The sequence below is a fragment of the Perognathus longimembris genome, chromosome 16 (genome assembly GCF_023159225.1).
Source record: "Perognathus longimembris pacificus isolate PPM17 chromosome 16, ASM2315922v1, whole genome shotgun sequence".
Lineage (NCBI taxonomy): Eukaryota > Metazoa > Chordata > Mammalia > Rodentia > Heteromyidae > Perognathus > Perognathus longimembris.
Window position 1 is genome coordinate 25,274,986 of NC_063176.1, and position 21,368 is coordinate 25,296,353.

The 21,368-nt window shown below is 40.6% G+C and overlaps 1 protein-coding gene across 3 annotated transcripts; it reads left to right on the forward strand.

Moving 5' to 3' along the window:
* The first annotated feature begins 418 nt into the window (after nucleotides 1-418).
* Nucleotides 419-21,285, forward strand: Nipal1 (NIPA like domain containing 1). 3 transcript variants are annotated; one of them, XM_048364463.1, is made up of 6 exons: nucleotides 419-583; nucleotides 11,337-11,603; nucleotides 13,260-13,355; nucleotides 16,737-16,827; nucleotides 19,496-19,656; nucleotides 20,488-21,285. In XM_048364463.1, exons 1-6 carry the CDS (start codon nucleotides 538-540, stop codon nucleotides 21,114-21,116), a joined length of 1,290 nt encoding a protein of 429 aa, XP_048220420.1. In that variant the 5' UTR covers nucleotides 419-537; the 3' UTR covers nucleotides 21,117-21,285. The 3 variants fall into 3 exon arrangements, with proteins under 3 accessions (XP_048220420.1, XP_048220421.1, XP_048220422.1); XM_048364464.1 differs by having other exon boundaries at nucleotides 13,260-13,316; XM_048364465.1 differs by lacking the exon at nucleotides 11,337-11,603.
* Nucleotides 21,286-21,368: the final 83 nt, after the last annotated feature.

Here is a 21,368-nt window from a genome sequence, read left to right on the forward strand (position 1 = left end):
ATAAAGCGTGGCACCGGTTATCAGCGCGGAACACTAACAGCGATTTCTGCACCAAGCAGCTACCAATCGAAGGCTTCCCAAGCAAGCCAACAGAGCCCTCAGAGCCCAGGGGAGACCTTTAGACCAGGGAGGAGTTTAGAGAGGAGCCTCAGCACTGCCTCCACTGCCCCGGATTAACCCCTGGAGCAGCTTGCACGGCCTCGCCGACAGGCGCCGTTGCCCAGGGAGGTCAGGGTGCTTCTGGGTCCTATCTACCTTTCTCCCACCCTTCCTACCGCCACCCAAATGGCAGGTGCCAGACGCCCAAGCAAAGCCAACTGCTCCGAGACCAGGAATACTCAACTCCCAGGCCGCGAGGGGGGGTGGCTTGTGCGGATGCCCCACCCGGCCACTCCCATTGGCCGAGAGTGTAGACGGGGCGGTGTCTGCGCGCTCTCTGGTCCAGGACTCCACGGCTCCGCCAGCACTTGGGTCCATGGGGAGCCGAGAGTGGGCAAGAACCGAGTGCTGGAGCCAGGAAAGCCCGGAGGCCCCGACATGGAGAGACAGGTGAGGCTGCCTACGGGAGAGCCCTGCCGAGAAGGTGAGTGTGGAGGAATCTGGCTTCTGGATGGAGAAAAGGCCAGGTGGGCGTTCCCGGGGCACTTGGGGGAGACTTGCGGGCCAGGTGTGCAGTGGTGCGTGTCATTGTTTCTTCAGGCCCCCAGCCGGCCGACAGTTTACTAGTGCCTGTAACACTGGGGAAAGGCCGGTGGGACTCGGCCCGGGGAGAGGGCGCGCGTCAAGAGTAGGACCAGGAAATTGTTCGGATGCTCCAGGCGCACACCCAAGTGTCATCAGAGAACTTTTCCTCTGACTCAGCCTGGTTTCCACCGTCCGCGGTTGACGTCACCTCCCTGGGCGGAGGGCCCGCCCCGGGGACCCCACGCCACGGAGGGAGGGCGCGCTCGGTGATTCCCACGCCACGGAGAGGGAGGACGTGCCCGGGGACCCCACACCACAGCAGGGCTGAAGCTGTGCAGGCTCCGCAGGGGTCGGACACCCTCTGGCTTGCTGCTTTTTTATTATTTTTTTTTTCAGAAATTGTATTCTTCCTCCCCCCCCCCCACTTTATTGTCAAAGTGAAGTACAGAGTGGTTACAGTTTCATACTTAAGGCAGTGAGTACATTTATTATCCAATTTGTTACCTCCTCCCTCATTTTTCCCCTGCCTCCCACTCTCCCTTCCCTCCCCGCCCCCCCACCATGAGTTGTTGTACAGTTGGTTTATACCAAATGGTTTTGTAAGTATTGTTTTTGGAATCGTTTGGTTTTTTTTATCCTGTGTCTCCCGATTTTGATATTCCCTGCTTTATATATATATATATATATATAAAAATGGGTTATCTCTAACCCACTGGCTTCCGATTGCGCTGTTACTTCCGGGCCGTTTAAAACCTTTCCAACAGTGGAACTGGAAGCAGCGCACATTCTTGGTTACGTTCTTCTTGCTTGCTGGGCTAGGCTTTATAGGCCTCGCCTGAGCCCTGTAAAGTCTGGGCGTGGCCTTTTGCCCTTCCCCAGGTGTTCACTCACCCTCATCAGCTTTCTTCTCTCTCTCTAGGAGCTGGCTTGTAGGGGGGAAGGGATCCCTAGGCCTTGAACTCGGGGCCTAGTCGGTTCTCACCTAGCTTTTTCTGCTCAGGGATGGCGCTCTACCACTTGAGCCACACTTCTGCTTCCAGCCTTTTGGTAGTTAATTGGAAAGAACAGTCTCACAGACTTTCTCGCTTGGGCTGGCTTCAAACTTAAGGTTGTCCGCCTCCTGAATAGTGAGGACTGCAGATTTCTAATTTACCTGTTTACATAAAGAGGAGCCTGGCGGTGAGCAGCATACTAGAAACTATACCTTTGCAAAGCTACTCCCCCAATTTTCTCTCAGCTCTTCCAATTTTTTCCTATGATGAGGGACGTTTGTAAAAAATAAAATGAAAAGCAGTGAGCTATGCCTATAGAAAAGATAAAGGAAACACACACTAAGAAGAAAGAAGGCCTCGATAATTAATAGCCATTCCCAGGCTGAGATTGGTGGTGGCAACTGGATCTAGAATTATTTCCCAGATAGTTTGTGTGCCATTTGAAAAGTAATTTGTAAAGAAGCCAGGCTTTTACTAATACACCCTACTGTTGTTTACTCAAGGCTCTTAAGTAAGGAGGGTGTGTGAACTGTAACTACTCGTTTGATTTCCTGGTGTTTTCCTGCTGTTCTCCTGCATTTAGCTCCAACAAGAAATAGTCAAGATCAATTTTTAACACTAGTGACTAACTGTAACAATTGTGTAGAGAGCTGGCAGGAAAGACCAGAGAATTTAGAATCCTTATTTTCAGGGATGGGCAGAGATGATGCTTTGCCTCAATCTTCTCAGATCTAACCTTTGTCTATAAAATAGCTTACCGCCTACCCCTATAGGGGTAGGCATAGGTGGAATCATGTATGAAAATTCAAAGGATGGCATGGAATGAATTTTCATTTTTCCATGTAGTCATTGTTTGAAATAACAAGCAATAGTCCCACGAGCCAGGCCCTGGCATAGGTACTAGCTGAGAGGTATTTACCAGACGGTGCCTTTGGCCTGGGTCTATAAAGAACGCTTCTCTCATTCAGACTGCTCCCCAGATGGCAGATCATGTACAAGGAGAAAATGAATAAAAAAGGGAACTGCAGTCGTGCTAAGAGTCACACATAATGTATTCAGGATGTTGGGACGTTTAAATTGAATACCCAAAGCCCTTTGGAGAAAGTGTTAATTCTAGCTGAGATCAAAATGATGAGGAGACAACCATGACATGTGAGAATAAAGTTTGGCTTTAAAAGATTTTCTGTTCCAAATTTAGGACAAAAGTCAATTTTAGCTTTGTATGAAAGGTCTTTTTTTTTTTTTTTTAAGATTTTCACTATTGTGTATGTTCTACAGAATGCAAATTGAGTCCAACAACCAAGAGAATTTTACTAACAGAACTATGACTCCCTGAAAAATAGAGTGTAAGAAATATAGGGCTGGGGATATGGCCTAGTGGCGAGAGAGCTTGCCTCCTATACATGAGGCCCTGGGTTCGATTCCCCAGCACCACATATACAGAAAAAAAAACAGCCAGAAGTGGCGCTGTGGCTCAAGTGGCAGAGTGCTAGCCTTGAGCAAAAAGGAAGCCATGGACAGTGCTCAGGCCCTGAGTCCAAGGCCCAGGACTGGCAAAAAAAAAAAAAGAAATATAACCATCATCAGTGAAGCTTTACCTGCACAAAGATTTTGTGCCAGGGGCTGTAGAGGATTATGAAGGAACAAAGGACAGAAAGATTAGGATTCAAAAAGGACAAACAACAGATATATACTTATATATATCCCAGGGATTTTGAAAGTTAGCTTTGATGGAGCAGGCCACTTGTCCAGCCTGCAGAGAAAAGGATCTCAAAGGATATTTAGAACTGATTCAATGGGCTTCTTGGTCAGCTGATACTTGGTTTTAAGAGAAGGAAATTAAGAATCTGCAACTCTTTGAGAACTGGTTGTATTTCTTGTGTACTGATGAAGATACATCTGCTATTCATGTAAGTAATCTTCAACTTTCAAAACAGGATCATATCAGCTTCAGTGTAGCCTCATACATATTTAAATTCTATGAATTTTGTTAGACAGTTCTCCATTTAACAGATAAAGAAAGTGAGGTCCAAGTGATTAGATATGGCTTCATAATTAGTGATCAAAGTAAGCACAATTTGGGCCTGTGTTTCTCCTGTAACTGCTTGCAATGGACCAAATGGTTGTGTCCTTTCAAAATTCATATGTTGAAGCTAGGTCATGAGGCTAGATCCCTAATAAATGAGATTCCTGATTGAATATCTCTTATCCAAAATGCTTGGGAACAATATTCCGGATTTCAGATTTTTTTTAAATTTGGGAATATTTACACATACATTATGAGATATCTTAAAGATGAAACCCAAATTAAGCCAGAAATTAATGTGTATTTCTCTTTTTTAGTATAAGCTTTTTATTAGCACATTTTATTAGCACATTTATTATTTTATTAGCACATTTATTAGCACCTTTTTATTAGCACATACTAATTGTACAAAACAAAGTTTCATTATGACATTTCCATACATGTATGTAATGTACTTGAATCAAATTCATCTTCCCACAACACCCCCCTTACTTTTCTGTTTGCTTTGCCTTCTCTCTTCCATTCTCTTCCATTTCTGTGTGTGTGTGTGTGTGTGTGTGTGTGTGTGTGTGTGTCTAGATTCCACAAATGATAGAAAACATGCTATATTTGCCTTTATGAGACTGGCTTGATTCACTTGACATGATGATCATCTCCAGCTCTATTTATTTTCCTGAATATGGTACACATTCATTCTTCTTTATGGATGACTGAAACTCTATTGTGTATATATGTGTGTGTGTGTGTGTGTGTGTATACATACATATATAATCATATTCTCTTTATCCATTTGCTGGTAGGCCCCTAGACTGGTTCTGTAATTTGACTATTGTGAATGGTGCCACCATTCACACAATATTACTATCTTTATAGTAAGCTGACTTTGATTTGGGGTATCATATACCCAAAAGTGTTATGGCTGAATCTATGGAAGTACCATTTTTTTATTTTTTGAGAAACCTCCACACTGATTTTTCTAATGACTGAACTAATTTACATTCCCATCAATATACTCACTTCTGCATCCTGGTCATCATTTATTGTTGTGTGTTTGTTTTCTTAATGATTGGGATGATATAGAACCTCAGTGTACTTTTGATTTTCATCTCCTGATGCTAAAGAGGTTTAAATTTGTTTCATGTACTTATTAGCCATTGTACTTCCTCATCTGAATATTTTAGATAAACTTTATATACCTTACCTGAAGGTAATTTTATGCAATATTTTAAATAATTTTGTGCATAAAACAAATGTTTTTGGTGTGACATTTTCACATCACTGTTCAAAAAGTTTCAGATTTTATACCATTGAAATTTGAGGGTGAAGGATATTCAGACCTATAATGTTTTTGTTAGAAAAAGGACAGACCAAAAGCTACCTAGATGTCTTCCTACAATGTAGAGATAAAGGAAAAAGTGAGCTGCCACCAAGAACCAAAATTTATTGGCACCCTAATCTTGGATTTCCAGTCTCCAAAACTGTAAGAAATCACTGTTGTTTAAATCACCAAACTGATGGCATTTTGCCATCAGCCAATACGGGCACTACTAACTAAGGTAGTGCCCATATGAATTCCATAGTCTCTTGGATGCAGTGTTATACATTTTAAAAATTCTGATACTTTACTCTTAAAAAAACACTTTGTGGGTTGGGAATGTGCTTAGTGGTAGAGTGCTTGCCTAGCATGCATGAAGCCCTGGGTTCAATTCCTCAGCACTACATAAACAGAAAGAAAAAAAATTTTTTTTCTTACTTACATTCTACCAAATGCCCATGCTTTTTATTATTGAGACAAGTTGCATTTTTCTACCTAAAATATAACTTCTTTTTTTTTGGCCAGTCCTGGGGCTTGGACTCAGGGCCTGAGCACTGTCCCTGGCTTCTTCTTGCTCAAGGCTAGCACTCTGCCACTTGAGCCACAGCGCCACTTCTGGCCATTTTCTGTATATGTGGTGCTGGGGAATCGAACCCAGGGCCTCATATATACGAGGCAAGCACTCTTGCCACTAGGCCATATCCCCAGCCACCTAAAATATAACTTCTTATTTGATGCATCACAAGAAAACTAAAAGCACAAATTGCTTTCCCAATTTGCAAAGGCTTTGTAAGTATTGAAATTATAAGTACTTAAAGTCAGACATTGGTGGCTCATGCCTGTAATCCTTGCTATTCAGGAGGCTGAGACCTGAGGATCATGATTCAAAGCTAGCTACACCAAGAAAGTCTGAGACTCTAATTAACCACCAAAAAGTTGGAAGTAGGGCTGGGGATATAGCCTAGTGGCAAGAGTGCCTGCCTCGGATACAGGAGGCCCTAGGTTCGGTTCCCCAGCACCACATATACAGAAAACGGCCAGAAGCGGCGCTGTGGCTCAAGTGGCAGAGTGCTAGCCTTGAGCGGGAAGAAGCCAGGGACAGTGCTCAGGCCCTGAGTCCAAGGCCCAGGACTGGCAAAAAAAAAAAAAAAAAAAGTTGGAAGTAGAGCTGTGACTCACATGTTAATGTTCTAGCCTTTAGCTAAGAAGCTCAGGGACAGTGCCCAGACTGAGTTCAAACCCCAGGACCAGCATGCAAGCAAACATGAACACACACACACACACACACACACACACACACACGTACTTAAAAGGAATGAAAACTCTCCACTAAAAGCTGTTCAAAAGCCAATGATATTATTGAGTCTAATATTTAATATGGAACTATATACATATATACTTCATTATTTAAATATCATTCCTTAAATCCCTTTCCTGGTTCTTTATATTTTAACCTTTGATAGGTTTTCTTTTTTCCATTTCAAGAGAATTTTGTCTTTAACAATTCAGTGACCTTAATAATATACAGATTGTGAAGTGTGAAGACAGAAGTAATTCATGGAGAAAACCTGGATTGCAATCCTTGAAAACTTACTTCCCCATTGACTAGGAGGAGATTCTGTTTAGGGATAGAGGTTATTTTTTTAATCAACATTATCTTTTTAGTTCTGTTTTGAACTTTTTTTGAGTGCTAGGTACAAACCTGGGGACTTTTATGTGCTGGGCAGGTATTCTAACACTGAGTTCCATTCTTTTTTTTTTTTTTTTTTAGTTCCATTCTTAACCTTCAATTTTTTGTGCATGTGTGGCAGTCCTGAGGCTTAAACCCAGGGCCTAGGCACTGTCCTGAGCTCTTTTGCTCAAGGCTAGTGTTCTACCAAATGAGCTCCATTTCTGGCCTTTTGGTGTTTAATTGACGATAAAAGTCTCATGAATTTTCCTGTGCAGGCTGGCTTGGAACTGTGATCCTCAGATCTCAGCCTTCTGAGTAACTAGAATTATACTTGTGAGCCACTGGCACCCAGATTTTCCATTATGTTGATTAATAGAAATAATGGACATTTTCCTAGACATATGAGAGTTGTTGTGTAGCTATGTCTACTATGACTTGATTCTTTTCCAAATTTGCCTCATTTTCAACCTGATTCTGCTCTAAATTGATATAAATGATTTCTCCTTCCTGTCTTGCCACCTTGATTCTAGTTGGCCTATCCACTCATGAAAACTGCCAGCTCTGAACAGAGGCCTAATCCCCTGTCTTTTATTGCTCGTGTATATAGATAGGTATTGATTTGAGCCATATCAAATGCTATTTTTATAGGATAAAAAATTCAAATATCATCCATTCCCTATAGCTCAATATAATGAGAACATTAGCAGTATGGTTTGTAAGAGCAGAAACTTAAGTTACCTAAATAAGCACCAAAAATTAGTTACAGGATAGTTATACAGTAGAAGTCTGTGGAACAGGGAGAAAATAAAATAATCCTTTTTCCCCATATGTGTCAGCACTGATAAACCTTCAAGATGAAGCAAGTCACCAAATACATTCTATGATTATACTTTTATGAGTTGCAAAAAAAAGTAAGGTATGATTTAAGATGTAATCATGTAGAGGAAATTGATTTTTAAGGCAAAGTTTTTCCTCCATAGATTCTGAAGTCTCATGCCCTTTTTAAACTTTACTTCATTTTTTAAATAGTATAACAAGGAGGAGAAAAAAAAACAATTTTTAAAAAAGAATACAAGGAGAGCCTGGGTACTGGGGGCTCATGCTCATGCTACTCAGAAGGCTGAGGATTAAGGATTGAGGTTCGAAGCCAGCCCAGACAAACAAATTTACAAGATGCCTATCTCTAACCAAAACAAAAACTGGAAGTAAAGGCATAGCTCAAGTGATAGAGCACCAGCCTTGAGCAAAAAAAAAAAAAAAAAACAAAACAAGAGCACAAGACTCTGAGTTTAAGCCCCAGTACCAGAACCACCACCCCAAATAAAGAAGAAAGGAGTGAGATTTCATTGTGATAATGCATTTGGTGTGTTTATAACAAAGGATTATTAAAGGGAAAATCAGAATGCTTGTTACCTCCAATGGGTAATATTTTAGTTCTTACAGTGGGTGGTTGATAATTGGTGTATATTTATTTTTCTTTATAACTAGCATATTGTCTAGCTATTCATTACTCAGTATTAAGAAAAATAACATCAATGGAGTTATACAAGCTCTCTAGTGGCAGAAGTATGAATAAGCATAGTCACTTTAGAAGGGTATTGACAGTGTCTATCAAAATAAATAAGTAAGGAAATAATAGACCCTTTCTTTCTTTGTTGAATTAAGTCTAGATGGAGCTCCCTGCATAATAAGTCTGCTCACTTGATCTTGAGAAGCCAACTCTGATTCAAGATAGCTTTGATTCCTCTCAACCTCTGAAGTCTCTGCCCACATACCCTGCTCACTATTGCTCCCTTGTGCCCCTCTGTACTCCCCACCCACTAACCCAACAGTCCAGTCCCACCCTCCCTCCTTCTGTCATATCTGCTTTCAGCTTGTTCTCTAACATGCACCAAATCATAAAGTAATTTAGGTTCTAAGGTCAGTAACCAGGCAATTTTTATTATTTTTTTCCTGCCACAAAACTCATAGCACTCATGTCTACTGCTATACAATGAGAACTTGGAAAATGCTGCGAGATTATTTGCTCTCCCTTATCACCCCACCCCTTAAAATGCAGGAAACATTTTGCTATGTCAACAGCTTAGAAGGAATATTGTTTTGGTGGAATGAGAGCCGCCCACACTGATTTCAGAGATGAAATTTTGAAATGCTTATGTTAACTACATAGCAAGTGACATAAATGTGACTGTGCATGCAAGTCACTGGGAAGTCCAGTCAAAAGTTTGCTCTGGAATGAAAATAATCAGAATTCCTAACGAAATGAACACACCCACTTCCTATTTCCTGTTTTTTTGGTTTTGTTCTTGGTCTTGTTTCCTCATTTTTAGAGCTTCTTATTGTTTTTGTTTTTGTTTGTTTGGCTGGGCTTGGTGTTTTGGAGACACAGCTTCAAGCTGCCAAGGCCCAGGCTGGCCTTCAATGTGCTGTCCTCTTATATTAACCCCCAGGTGCTAGGATTGGAGATATGCACCAGCATCCACATCCAGCTGGTTTCTGAGGTTCAGATGAGAGGTACAGCAGGCAGAACAAGATTACTGAGGACTCTCTTGCATGAAAATTTACAGGTGTTCTTACTAAAACAATCTGCCTGAATAGTCCTTAATGTTATAAAATATTACTGAAGTACTATCATTCGCCTTAGAATATTTAGAAGTTGTGACCCAGAATTTATTCTGTATGTCTGAAATAACATTATTAGTTCACTTACAAATTATACAGGTGCGTGAAATAATAATCATCAAAACTTTGAATTCAATTACTTTACTATTTTCTAGACCTAAACTTGATTGTTCCTAATTTTGTATGTGGTAATGTTCAGATGACTTCACAATGTTTCACAAAGATTCATAGATTCACTTAGGAAAATTGTTTTCGCTAGACCTTATTTGGTCAAACTATTTGTTATTAAGCTCATATGCTTTCTCCAATTTTTGTGATGTAAAATTAAAGTTTCTTTTCACTGAGTTCCAAGGTGATATTAACAATTTTCTATGCTTTCTTTGTTTAAACTAATTCACATAAGAGATTTTAACTTGGTAGAAGAAAAAAAAGAGTAGAACTTTTAGTCACAAAGTCACCTTGTTGGAGCTGTTCAAGTGGCAAGCAGATTACAAAACACTTTCTTATCTGGTATAAAATGTTTTCATGTTGTACTTTGGTGCTAAGCCTCAGAATTCCAAAGTACTGAGATTCCAACTCACTGTTTCAGTGATTTTTACATGTTTATTTGAACCTTATTCTCTCTCTCTCTTTTTTTTTTTTCTTCTTTTGCCAGTCCTGGGGCTTGAATTTAGGGGCCTGAGCACTGTCGCTGGCTTCTTTTTGCTCAAGGCTAGTATTCTGCCACTTGAGCCACAGCGCCACTTCTGGCTGTTTTCTGTATAAGTGCTGCTGGGGAATTGATCCCAGGGCTTCATGTATACAAGGCAAGCACTCTTGCCACTAGGCCATATTCCCAGCCCATGAACCCTATTCTTTAAAAAGCCTGACTATGATTAATTCTATTTTCCATTAAATTCTACCTTATTTTGGAAAAGTTTGATTAATGGACCAGAATATTCATTTTTGTTGGGAAAAGTGCATGAAAAATTGAACCCACTTTAAAGATGTCTTCAGAAATGTAATACACAATCTATACCCAACCCAACAAGTTAGCTTATTTCCTGTAACATGGATATTTGTAGGCCACTTGGGTTATTGTGACTGTGTTTACATTGACACATCAGGAACCCTGCTTTCTGAGCCTTAGGCTGATAATGTAAGGGAGCAAAGTAGAGTGAGGCACTGTGATGAATTGTACAAGCCCAGTTTGCACAATTACAGCTGTTGCCAATGGCTCACACCTATAATCTTAGCTTTGCAAAATGCTGAGATCTGAGGGTCATGGTTCCAAGCCAGCCAGGACAAGAAAGCCCATGAGAGTCCTATTGCCAATTAACTACCAAAAAAAGTTGAAAGTGGAGTTATGGCTCAAGTTGTAGAACACTGGCCTTGGGCAAGAAAGTCCAGGGACAGCACCCAGGGCTGAGCTCAAGCTCCAGACAGGCACAAGAAAAAAAAGAAGAGAGAAAGAGGCAGAGGGGAAGAAGGAAGAGGAGGAGGAAGAGGGGGAAGAGGAGGGGGCGGGGGGAGGGAGGGGAAGGAGGAGGGAAGGAGGAAGGGAGGTTCCTCAGAGCTCTAGATGGTTGCTACTCTGTGAAAAGATACAGGTTTTGCCAGATCTTCTCAATTATAAGACTACCAGACTTTCACATGAAATCTCTCATTTTCAAATGAATTCAACTCCAGTGGCTCATGTCTATAATTCTAGCTACTCAGGAAGGAGACTGAGATCTGAGGCTCTCAATTCAAAGCCAGTCCAGGCAGAAAACACTCTTACCTCCAATTAACCAGTAGGAAGCCAGAAGTAGAGGTAGATCAAGCCCAATACTGCTAAACACACACACACACACACACACACACACACACACACACTTTAAAAACTAAAACTAAAAGTGACCACTAAACAATTAAAATCATTTTTAAGGACATGTGTAAGCAAAAAAAGGTCTGTCGGCCTATTGACCTCCTTGCTTGCAGGGAAAATGAGGCAAATATTGACACAGCCCTTTGTATTCTTGACATTTCTCTCTTTCCTTTTTCTAGGTTATGTGCTGTCTCTGGTTTGCCCAAACTCCTCACAGGCATGGTGTGAGATCACAAATGTGTCACAGCCACTGGCTTCTCCCATTCTCTACACAAACATGAATTCCAGCATAACCAACTTGAACATTCCCGCCAATGCAGAGAACAAATACAGCCTCTATGTGGGCTTGCTACTGGCCATAAGCTCCAGTATTTTCATCGGCTCTAGCTTCATATTGAAAAAGAAGGGCCTTTTGCAACTCGCCACCAAGGGTATTACTAGAGCAGGTAAGAAACACATGAAACAAGTACATTCAAGTTCCTAGCTGCCAAATTAGCTTTCTGTGAGACCCTATACTAGTCAGGATCAATATCTCTCTATCTTAACCACTGTGTTCTCAACTGAGTCATCTGTGTCTCCTGTAGTCTCTGACCTCTGGCATAAAATGGCCTGTGGTGCCTCTTCAGCTTAGCCTTGCGATGCCATACTCATCACCTACTTTTCTCTTGAATTCATTCCCACCTTGAGGTCTTTTCTCTTTGCCTGGAACTCTTTTTCCTGGCCTTTCACTCAGCTGAGACATCCTTCTGATTTATACTCAAAAGTTCCTGGTTTGGCCTGGTGGTTTGGCTTTGGGATAAGAAAGGATTTTTGAAATGTAAGGTTTTGTCTTAAATGGGTTTCTCTTCAAGATGGAATTATGACGTGCACCACACTATTCAGAGGGTATTGGGCATATTTTGAGATTACTTGTGAACTGTTAGTCTAATTTCAAAATCACCTTATGTAAATATGTTTTACCCTGTTCAAACAAGCTGATTCACGAGCAGGTTTTGAACCTGAGCTCAACCATTCTGAACAGAGAGGCAGGGCCTGCTGCGTTAGAAATAGAATGGGGGGCAGCCTTCCTGATCTCTATGCTTGATTGCCAGAGTTTTGGCTGATGGCACACCCTTCTGCAGAAGTAAATTTTGCCTGGCTGAGACAATTCTTTATTTTTAAATCTATCATTGTGGTTCCTATGGTTCTTGGAGAACATATTTATAACATACAGCACACATACCACAATGATTTCAGGTCACAGATTTAGGTGGTAGGAAAAATGATGGGATGACATAGGAAAGCTTTTCATTCTTTTTAGTAGCACACTTCACTATGCCAAGGTTATTGTTATTCTTTTCTTAACTAATCTTGACTAAGTGCCAGTGTATTTTCTAAGTTACAGTTTTCTGTTTTTAATTTGCACCATGGCTAAAATGAAATACTGAGTTGATAATATTCAATATAATATTCAATATTCAATGTCTACAAACTGACTGACTTGAATACAATGAACCTGATGACAAAGAAGAGGTGGAAGAGGAAGAAGAAGGAGGAGGAGGAAGAGAGGAGGAGGAGGAAGAGAGGAGGAGGAGGAAGAGAGGAGGAGGAGGAGGAGGAGGAGGAGGAGGAGGAGGAGGGGGGAGGAGGAGGAGGAGGAGGAGGAGGAGGAGGAGGAGGAGGAGGAGGAGGAGGAGGAGGAGGAGGAGGAGGAGGAGGAGGAGGAGGAGGAGGAGGAGGAGGAGGAGGAGGAGGAGGAGGAGGAGGAGGAGGAGGAGGAGGAGGAGGAGGAGGAGGAGGAGGAGGAGGAGGAGGAGGAGGAGGAGGAGGAGGAAAGAAGAAGAAGAAGAAGAAGAAGAAGAAGAAGAAGAAGAAGAAGAAGAAGAAGAAGAAGAAGAAGAAGAAGAAGAAGAAGAAGAAGAAGAAGAAGAAAGAAGAAGAAAACACAATAGGAAGCCTTACAAGATCTCTGGAAATTACCAAGTAAATAAATTCAAAGACTGGATTTACCAACTTGATCTTTCACCTTGCCTTTTCCAACCATGATTTAATACCTTTCCTAGAAGTCAATTCTTCTTCCCTTCTATGATGTAGAATTTAATTCTTTTTTGGTCTTTTCCCAGGACAAGGAGGACATTCTTATCTCAAGGAATGGCTTTGGTGGGCAGGACTACTGTCCAGTAAGTTCTTACTACAAGAATTGAGCTCATTTATGAAATGTTAAGTATATTACATGGACTTTTTCATTGGTCATTTTGTTTCTAGCAAGAGAAAAACTAAAGCTTGACTTGAAACTAGTGAACGTGATAGGATAGTATATTAGGAAAGCCTTGTATTTCTAGTGTGAGAATCACAAGGATTTTTATGCTGGCACAAGTTTTTATTGAAGTGTAAAGGACTTGGAAAAAAAAATCTCTTCTGGAACCAAACTACAAGCAGTCCCTTTCCCATGGTGAGGAGAGATTTACTAGCTTGCATGAGTAAGTTAAAGATCTATTGTGACAGAACCATTGTGTCGATCCACCTTAGGCTGGAATGAAGCCTATTATTAATCCTTAGGTATACTACTATATATACATCCTGTGGCATTTCATGACTTTGGTAGGCCACACAAGCTAGTTAGAATGTTTAATTACAATGCTCTTCCATTTTCAGTTTCCTTGACATTTCTCTATAGCTCATGGCTAACTGCTATCACTTTAACTAAAATAATTATATCCAGAGTTCATTCTTCATTCTTTAGGGGGGGAGCTCTTCCAAACGACTGTTCTTTCGATATTGCTCTGGAATTCAAAGGGAAACGTTGATAATTGCAATATTGTATTTTATCACTAACTTATTCTGTATTTCTTTGCAAAAGTATTGAGGGAAAAATGATCTTATTGGCAACTGTGAAAATAGAACAATAACTCTTTTGAAATTGTTTGTTTGGGGGAGGGAAGGTAGGAGGGTGGTAGGAGGAGTGGGATTGATTTGAATATGTTGTAAATATGTAATATAACCATGAAATTGCCACCCCCCCTTTGTTTAACTAGGGTAAGATAATTTTCTTAAAAATTGAGAGAAGCCAAGCACCCGTGGCTCTATAACTGTAATCCTAGCTACTCAGGAGGCTGAGACCTGAGGATCACAGTTCAAAGCCCAGCCTGGGCAGAAAAGTCCATGAGACTCTTATAACCAATTAACCACCAGAAAACCAGAAGTGACACTGTGGTTCAAGTGGTAGAACACTAGCCTTGAGCAAAAAAAGCTCAGGGACAGCTCCCAGTTCCTGAGTTCAAGCCCCATGGACAACAAAAAATGAAAATTAAAAAATAAGATAAATATTTTCCTCCTGTATCTTCCCAGCTCATACTTTGTGTCTGTGACTGTCCTAGACACAGATTTCCTCAGGGATGGGTATATTTGCCATACCAGGACCAAAGATGGATAAGTGAAAAGACTTTCTGGCTGTTGACAGCGGAAAAAATTAGCAGGAGATGAAGGACTGGTCCTGTTCTCCCTCCTCGCAGGATTACTTTGCAAAGTCTCCTTTAAAGTGTATCTAAGGGGGCTGGGAATATGGCCTCGTGGTAAAGTGCTCGCCTCGTAAAGAGTATCTAAGGGCTATGGATGTCCTTCCTAAAGCTTAATGTGGGGCTGGAGATATGGCCTAGTGGCAAGAGTGCTTGCCTTGTATACATGAGGCCCTGGGTTTGATTCTCCAGCGCCACATATACAGAAAGCGGCCAGAAGTGGCGCTGTGGCTCAAGTGGCAGAGTGCTAGCCTTGAGCAAAAAGAAGCCAGGAACAGTGCTCAGGCCTTGAGTTCAAGGCCCAGCACTGGCCAAAAAATAAAAAATAAATAAATAAACTAAAGCTTAATGTGATGTTCATAGGGAGCACAGTTTATCTGCCTTCTCTCTTCCTCTGGGCTGTCTTAAATCCCAAGCTTGACATCCTCAAAGAAAAGGTGTCACAATTGTAGGTTTTCACCACGGATCACTTCTTTCTGCAGTCCAAGTCTTAAAATCCTTGTGTTTTCCAAAAGAAAGTAATGTGTTTCAGTATTTGTGAGATCCTGTGGTAAGAAGAAACCTTTTCCTAATAAGTAAAAGGTGGGACTTAAAAGACGAATGAATAAAAATAATTAAAATCTACATGGGGGCTAGGAATATGGCCTAGTGGCAAGAATGCTTGCCTCATATACATAAAGCCCTGGGTTTGATTCCCCAGCACCACATATATAGAAAACGGCCAGAAGTGGCGCTGTGGCTCAAGTGGTAGAGTGCTAGCCTTGAGCAAAAAGCCAGGGACAGAGTCTTCTTTTCTTGAAATCAGATCCTTGCGCTCTCACTTAGATTTTTTTGCTCAAGGCTGGCACTCTACCACTTGAGCCACAGCTCTATGTCCAGGCTTTTGATGATTAATCAGAAATAAATGTCTCAGACATGTCTATTTGGGCTGGCTTCAAGCCAGGATGCCCACTCATATCTCAGCTTCCTGAGTAGATAAGATAACAGGTGTGAACCACTAGTGCCCAGTTGCCATTTCATTCTTGGCATGTACAAAAGACCATGCCAATGTTAGAGGAAAGCATGCAATAGCTATTTCATCTGATGCCAAACATGGTACATTAATCATGAAGGTAGTGTTTTTCTGGAACTCTGACTATAATGATAAAAATACAAAAAACATCAGGTATTTAAAGTAAGTTTAATATTCCGAATGGACTTCCATGACTCTGTTTATGAGAGCCATCTCCTAATTGTTCTGTACATGTAGATTTTTTTAATGATGTTTTCCTAATGCTGAGTATTCCTAAAGATAGAGGAGGGAGAGTAGCAAAGTAGCCACAGAAAAGATAAAAGAGAAAGTATGTTCATGTTCTTTTATCTCTCCACAATAAGGGTTTGCTAGGGATAATGGGACAGCATGAAATACTACATTCTTCCTGTGAGTGTCCAGTTAGGATCTGTGAGAATAATTTGGTTCGTATTCAAGGTCCTAGCTCCTAGAGAGTTCTTTATCCTCCCTCTAGAGCTTATTTGTAACACATCATCTGGAAGTCTAGAGTTCCAGATAAGATAAGATTACATTCAATAATATTTCCTTAGAACCTGATCTTCTCCATTGCTGAGATTCTGTTATCTGCTGATAGGTCAACTGCAGTTCAGAGATGCTTGATTTCTTGAACCTGAATTTCTGACTGTTCTTCCACCCAGAAATCTCTACCAAGTCTTCTAATTTTCCGTGTTGCTTTGTTGTGGTAGTTATTGTTGGTGTTGTGTTAATTTATACTCCAAAGATACCTCTGCTAGATCTCATCAGGTATGCTTTTAGCACTGAAGTAACTAAAATCTTCATTGAAAGTCATTTAAAAAGTGTATTGGTTGGTCGCCATTCATTAAGTTTATAGCACCAGATACATACAACTTATCCTCATCCTTTAATACCAGTCTTTTCCCACCTTCCATAAGAGAAAAAACAACTAGTTAAATCATTCCTTTTATTTATTTGTGTCTTTAAGATCAGAGTCCATTGCTTTGCAAGAGTCATTTGTTTTTCTCTTCTGGGAAATAAATCCATCTTCTACATGGTTGTTTCTGCTTGCTTTCTAGTGGGAGCAGGAGAGGCTGCAAACTTTGCAGCTTATGCATTTGCGCCTGCCACCTTGGTCACTCCCCTAGGCGCCATGAGTGTTCTCATAAGGTAGGTAAACAGCAGGAGCTTGGCTTCTGTGGGTATTTTTTTTTTATGTTTTTTTTTTTTTTTGGCCAGTCCTGGGGCTTGGACTCAGGGCCTGAGCACTGTCCCTGGCTTCTTTTTGCTCAACCACTTGAGCCACAGCACCACTTCTGGCCGTTTTCTGTATATGTGGTGCTGGGGAGTTGAACCCAAGGCCTCATGTATACGAGGCAAGCACTCTTGCCACTGGGCCATATCACCAGCACCTTCTGTGGGTATTTTAATACCGCAGTACATTCAGCCATAGGAAGTATACACCAAATACATCTCATAACAAAAATCTTAACCTACCTGGGTTGCCAATGCACACAAGACCCCAAATAATTTATGGGATCCCTAAGAATCTTTGGATAGGTTGCTGGACAGGTTGCTTAAACTTATCTTCCTCGTTCATAAAATGAGGTTAAAAAGTTTATTTCTTATACTTGGGGTGTGATTCCATGACAGAGTACTTACCTAGCATATGCAAAACACTGGGTTTGATAGGACACCACCAAGAAGAGAAAGAAGGAAGGGAAGGAGGGAAGGAAAATGGAGGAAGGGCAAGGAAAGGAAGTTGGGCACTAGTGAGTCACACTTGTAATCCCAGCTACTCCGGAGTCTGTGAAGCCAGCCTAGGAGGAAAGTCCATGAAACCCTAACCTCAAATCAATTAGCAAAAGCCAGAAGCGAAGATGTGGTTCAAGTGGTAGAGTATCAACCAGCCTTTGTCAACAAAGCTAAGGGATAGCACCCAGGCTGAGTTCAAGCCCCAGCCAGTACAAAGAAAGAAAAAAAGGGAAGAAAGAAAGAAAGAGAGAGAGAGAGAAGAAAGAAAGAAAGAAAGAAAGAAAGAAAGAAAGAAAGAAAGAAAGAAAGAAAGAAAGAAAGAAAAAAGAAAGAAAGAAAGAAAAAGACAGAAAGAAGAAAAGAGGGAGGGGGAAAGAGGGAGAGGAGAGAGGGAGGGAGGGAGAGAGGGAAGAAGGAAGGAAAGGAAGGAAGGAAGGAAGGAAGGAAGGAAGGAAGGAAGGAAGGAAGGAGAGAATGATAAAGAGAGGAAGAGGGTGGGGTAGGGAGGGAGAGAGAAAGAAAGCAAGAGGTCACAAAAGTAAGTTGAGAAGACTACAAAAGTAATAATAGAAATAGGAAATAAATTAACATATTATTCTTTAGAAAAAAACTGGCAGAAGAGACACAGGATAAAAAGACAAACAACTACAAAAGCAATACTTGCAAAACTGTTTTGGGGGAGAGGGAAAGGGGGAGGGGGAATGAGGGAGGAGGTAACAAACAGTACAAGAAATGTATCCAATGCCTAAAGTATAAAACTGTAACCTCTGTGTACATCACTTTGACAATAAATAAGAAAAAAATGAAACTGTAACTTCTGTGTACATCACTTTGACAGTAAATAAGAAAAAAAAATTTAAAAACTGGCAGAGTGAGGCTAGGCTTCCTGCTAATAAAGTAATTGTATATTACATTTGCGAGAATTCAGTGAAGCCTAGAAGAGGTTTGTTTCCATTTTTTAATACACCTGTCAAAGTCCTTTTATTTATTTCTGCTGTTAGAGTTGTTAATGACTGTAGTTATCAGAAGATTTCAAAAAGCACAGTGCTTGGATTAAATTTCAACTCTCATTACCAATTCTCACATTGTCTGCTAGACACTTCTGTTTTGAGATCCTATTGTTTCTTTTATGTTGAAAGTAGGAACAATTTTCCAGTTTTATAGGATGTGGATATGTTTTTCCTAAGCCCATGACTCTTACTTTGTACCTTAGCTACCATTTTGCTGTCCTTTTTTATCCTTTCTGCTTCCATGCATTATCGGAATTTAAGAGAGAGTTTATGATTGGGCCTACCCACTCTCCTTGCCTTCTTCATAGGATTATTGTGTCAATTAAATGAGTTAATACACAGAAAGCACTTAAAATACTTAACAGTGAAAAGAAAGTTTGTCACTGAGGTTGCAGTCTTATAAGTGACCACAAGAGGGCAGCTCTAGGGAAGCATCTGGTAATGAGTCAATCTTGGGGAAAATGGACATCATTCATTGGAATTGCAGGTCATCAGACAAAGGAAGACATTTCTGAGCATGAACTGATGCCACAAGTGGAAAATTCCATGCCTGACTTCATGTGAAAGAATGAATTAGTGGTAGGCACACCAAAACCAAAACTATCATATAAAATTACCCTTGGGCTTTTCATGTAAGGAATGTATGAAATGTAAATGTTGTGCTTGAAGTTGGATCTCCTCCCCAAGAGATCTCAAAATGTATATACAAATATATGGAAATCTTGGGGGAAGGGAATCTTACATCCAAAACACTTCTGGGCCCAAGTGTTTCTCTTAAAGAATACTCAGTCTTTATCATTCCAGAAAGATATAAAGGCTCTTTTATTTTGCTGGACTGTACAAGCAAGAGAAGATGGGGTAAGTAAAAACGAATTGTACAAGAGTGCTCAGAAAGGCACCAGAAGATGACACTCAGACATAAAAGCAATGAAGCAGAGCAGGTCAGCCATTTCTGAGTCTACAGCTGTTTTTTCAGGTTCCAGATTGGTACCCACCCCAGCACGACTTCCCAGCTGCCATGGAATTGAAAGGCAGTTAAGCCCTGGTGATTTAATTTTCTTCTTTCCCAACAGTGCGATCTTGTCTTCCTATTTTTTAAACGAGCACTTGAACATTCATGGCAAAATTGGCTGTGTATTATGTATACTGGGGTCAACTGTGATGGTTATCCATGCCCCGCAAGAAGAGGAAGTTACTTCTTTGCATGAAATGGAAATAAAATTGAGAGATCCAGGTCTGTGATTCCGTCTAAAGAAATACTGAGGTTCTGCTCTTCTTTCTCACCTCATCAAATAATATCTATTCATTTTATTTGTTATTGTTTTAAGACTTAAACGAACCTTGCACTTGCAATCTTCCTATCTCAGCCTCCTGATTGCTGGGATTATGGTGTATACTACCACAACTGGCATCAAACAATTTTTGTTGTTGTTTTGGTCAGTCTTGGGGCTTGAATTCTGGGCCTGGACACTGTGCCTGAGCTCTTTTTGCTCAAAACTAGCACTCTACTACTTTGAGCGACAGTACCACTTCCTGTTTTCCAGTGGCTAATTGTAGAAAGGAGTCTCACAGACTTTCCTGCCAGGGCTGGCTTTGAACCATGATCATCAGATCTGGGCCTCCTGAGTAGCTAGGATAACAGGCATGAGCCACCAACACCTGATATTTAATGATGATTTAATAATATTCTTACAAGGGTTATGAGACACAGTAAGGTTTTCTTGCTTATTATAAGTCTTCTGAAAAAGTGACAGAATTTATTTTTGTGTTTACTCTTCTCCTACCATATAATGAAAGTTAAAGATAGGAAAAATTGATGCCAAACACTTATACTCAAATTCAAATTCTTGTCACTCCCTCTCTAAATAGTTATTGGCAAGATTTAAATCAGATGTTTGTGGATATTCTAAATAAAATAATAATGACACAATAGGATGTTGCTGTGTTTAACTTAATTTGACTTCTCTCTCTAAAATAGCTAGCTTTTACATTCATGACTAACAAGATTGCAGAAAGATATCCTATTAGCATTTTCTCAATTCTAATTCTGTTCTCTTCCTAACAGGATTTATTTCCTTTGTCGTGATCATAACTTTGATCTCCTTGGTGCTGATTTTGATTGTGGCTCCCAGGAAAGGACAGACCAATATACTGGTCTACATTTCCATCTGTTCTTTGATTGGAGCATTTTCAGTGTCTTCTGTCAAGGGCCTGGGAATCGCCGTTAAGGAGCTCCTAGAATGGAAGCCAGTCTACAAGAATCCCATGGTCTTCGTGTTGCTGGCAGTGCTTGTGCTTTCAGTAACTACACAAATTAACTATCTCAACAAAGCACTGGACACTTTTAACACATCTCTTGTGACTCCCATTTACTATGTGTTTTTCACCTCCACGGTAGTGACATGTTCTGCCATCTTGTTCCAGGAATGGTATGGCATGAAAGCGGGAGATATCATTGGGACCTTGAGCGGTTTCCTCACCATCATCAATGGCATCTTCCTTCTCCATGCATTTAAAAATACTGACATTACCTGGAAGGAGCTTACATCCACTACCAAGAAAAGCATGGTTTCTCCAAATGGCAATGAGGATAATTATGTTTTATTAGAGAACATAGACTGTCCAACCACAGGATATGATGATGACATTACCTTATTTAGCAGGACAGATGAGCAAAATCCATATAAATCCTGAATTTTAACCAATCAGATACTTGTGGAGAAGAAGACAGACTCATTTTTAGAAGGACTACTGGGAAAGCTAGTGTGCTTACCATGTTTGTAAATACTTCACATGTGAGGCTGAAGAAAGAAGCTTTCATTTGACCCTTCAATTTGATATTCCTCCAAAAGACTTCTGCATTTCTACATTTGAAACATTCCTTAAATATAAAAGCATTCAAAAAGTTGCATTTGTTTCAGAATAATCTTATTCTTCTGGCCACAA

Excerpts from the sequence above, each read along its gene's own strand:
- Nipal1 (XM_048364463.1), top strand. The coding sequence starts at position 538 with ATGGAGAGACAGGTGAGGCTGCCTACGGGAGAGCCCTGCCGAGAAG. Across the intron at positions 11,604-13,259 it reads CAAGGGTATTACTAGAGCAG|GACAAGGAGGACATTCTTAT; the intron begins GTAAGAAACACA and ends GTCTTTTCCCAG. Across the intron at positions 13,356-16,736 it reads ATTGAGCTCATTTATGAAAT|TGGGAGCAGGAGAGGCTGCA; the intron begins GTTAAGTATATT and ends CTTGCTTTCTAG.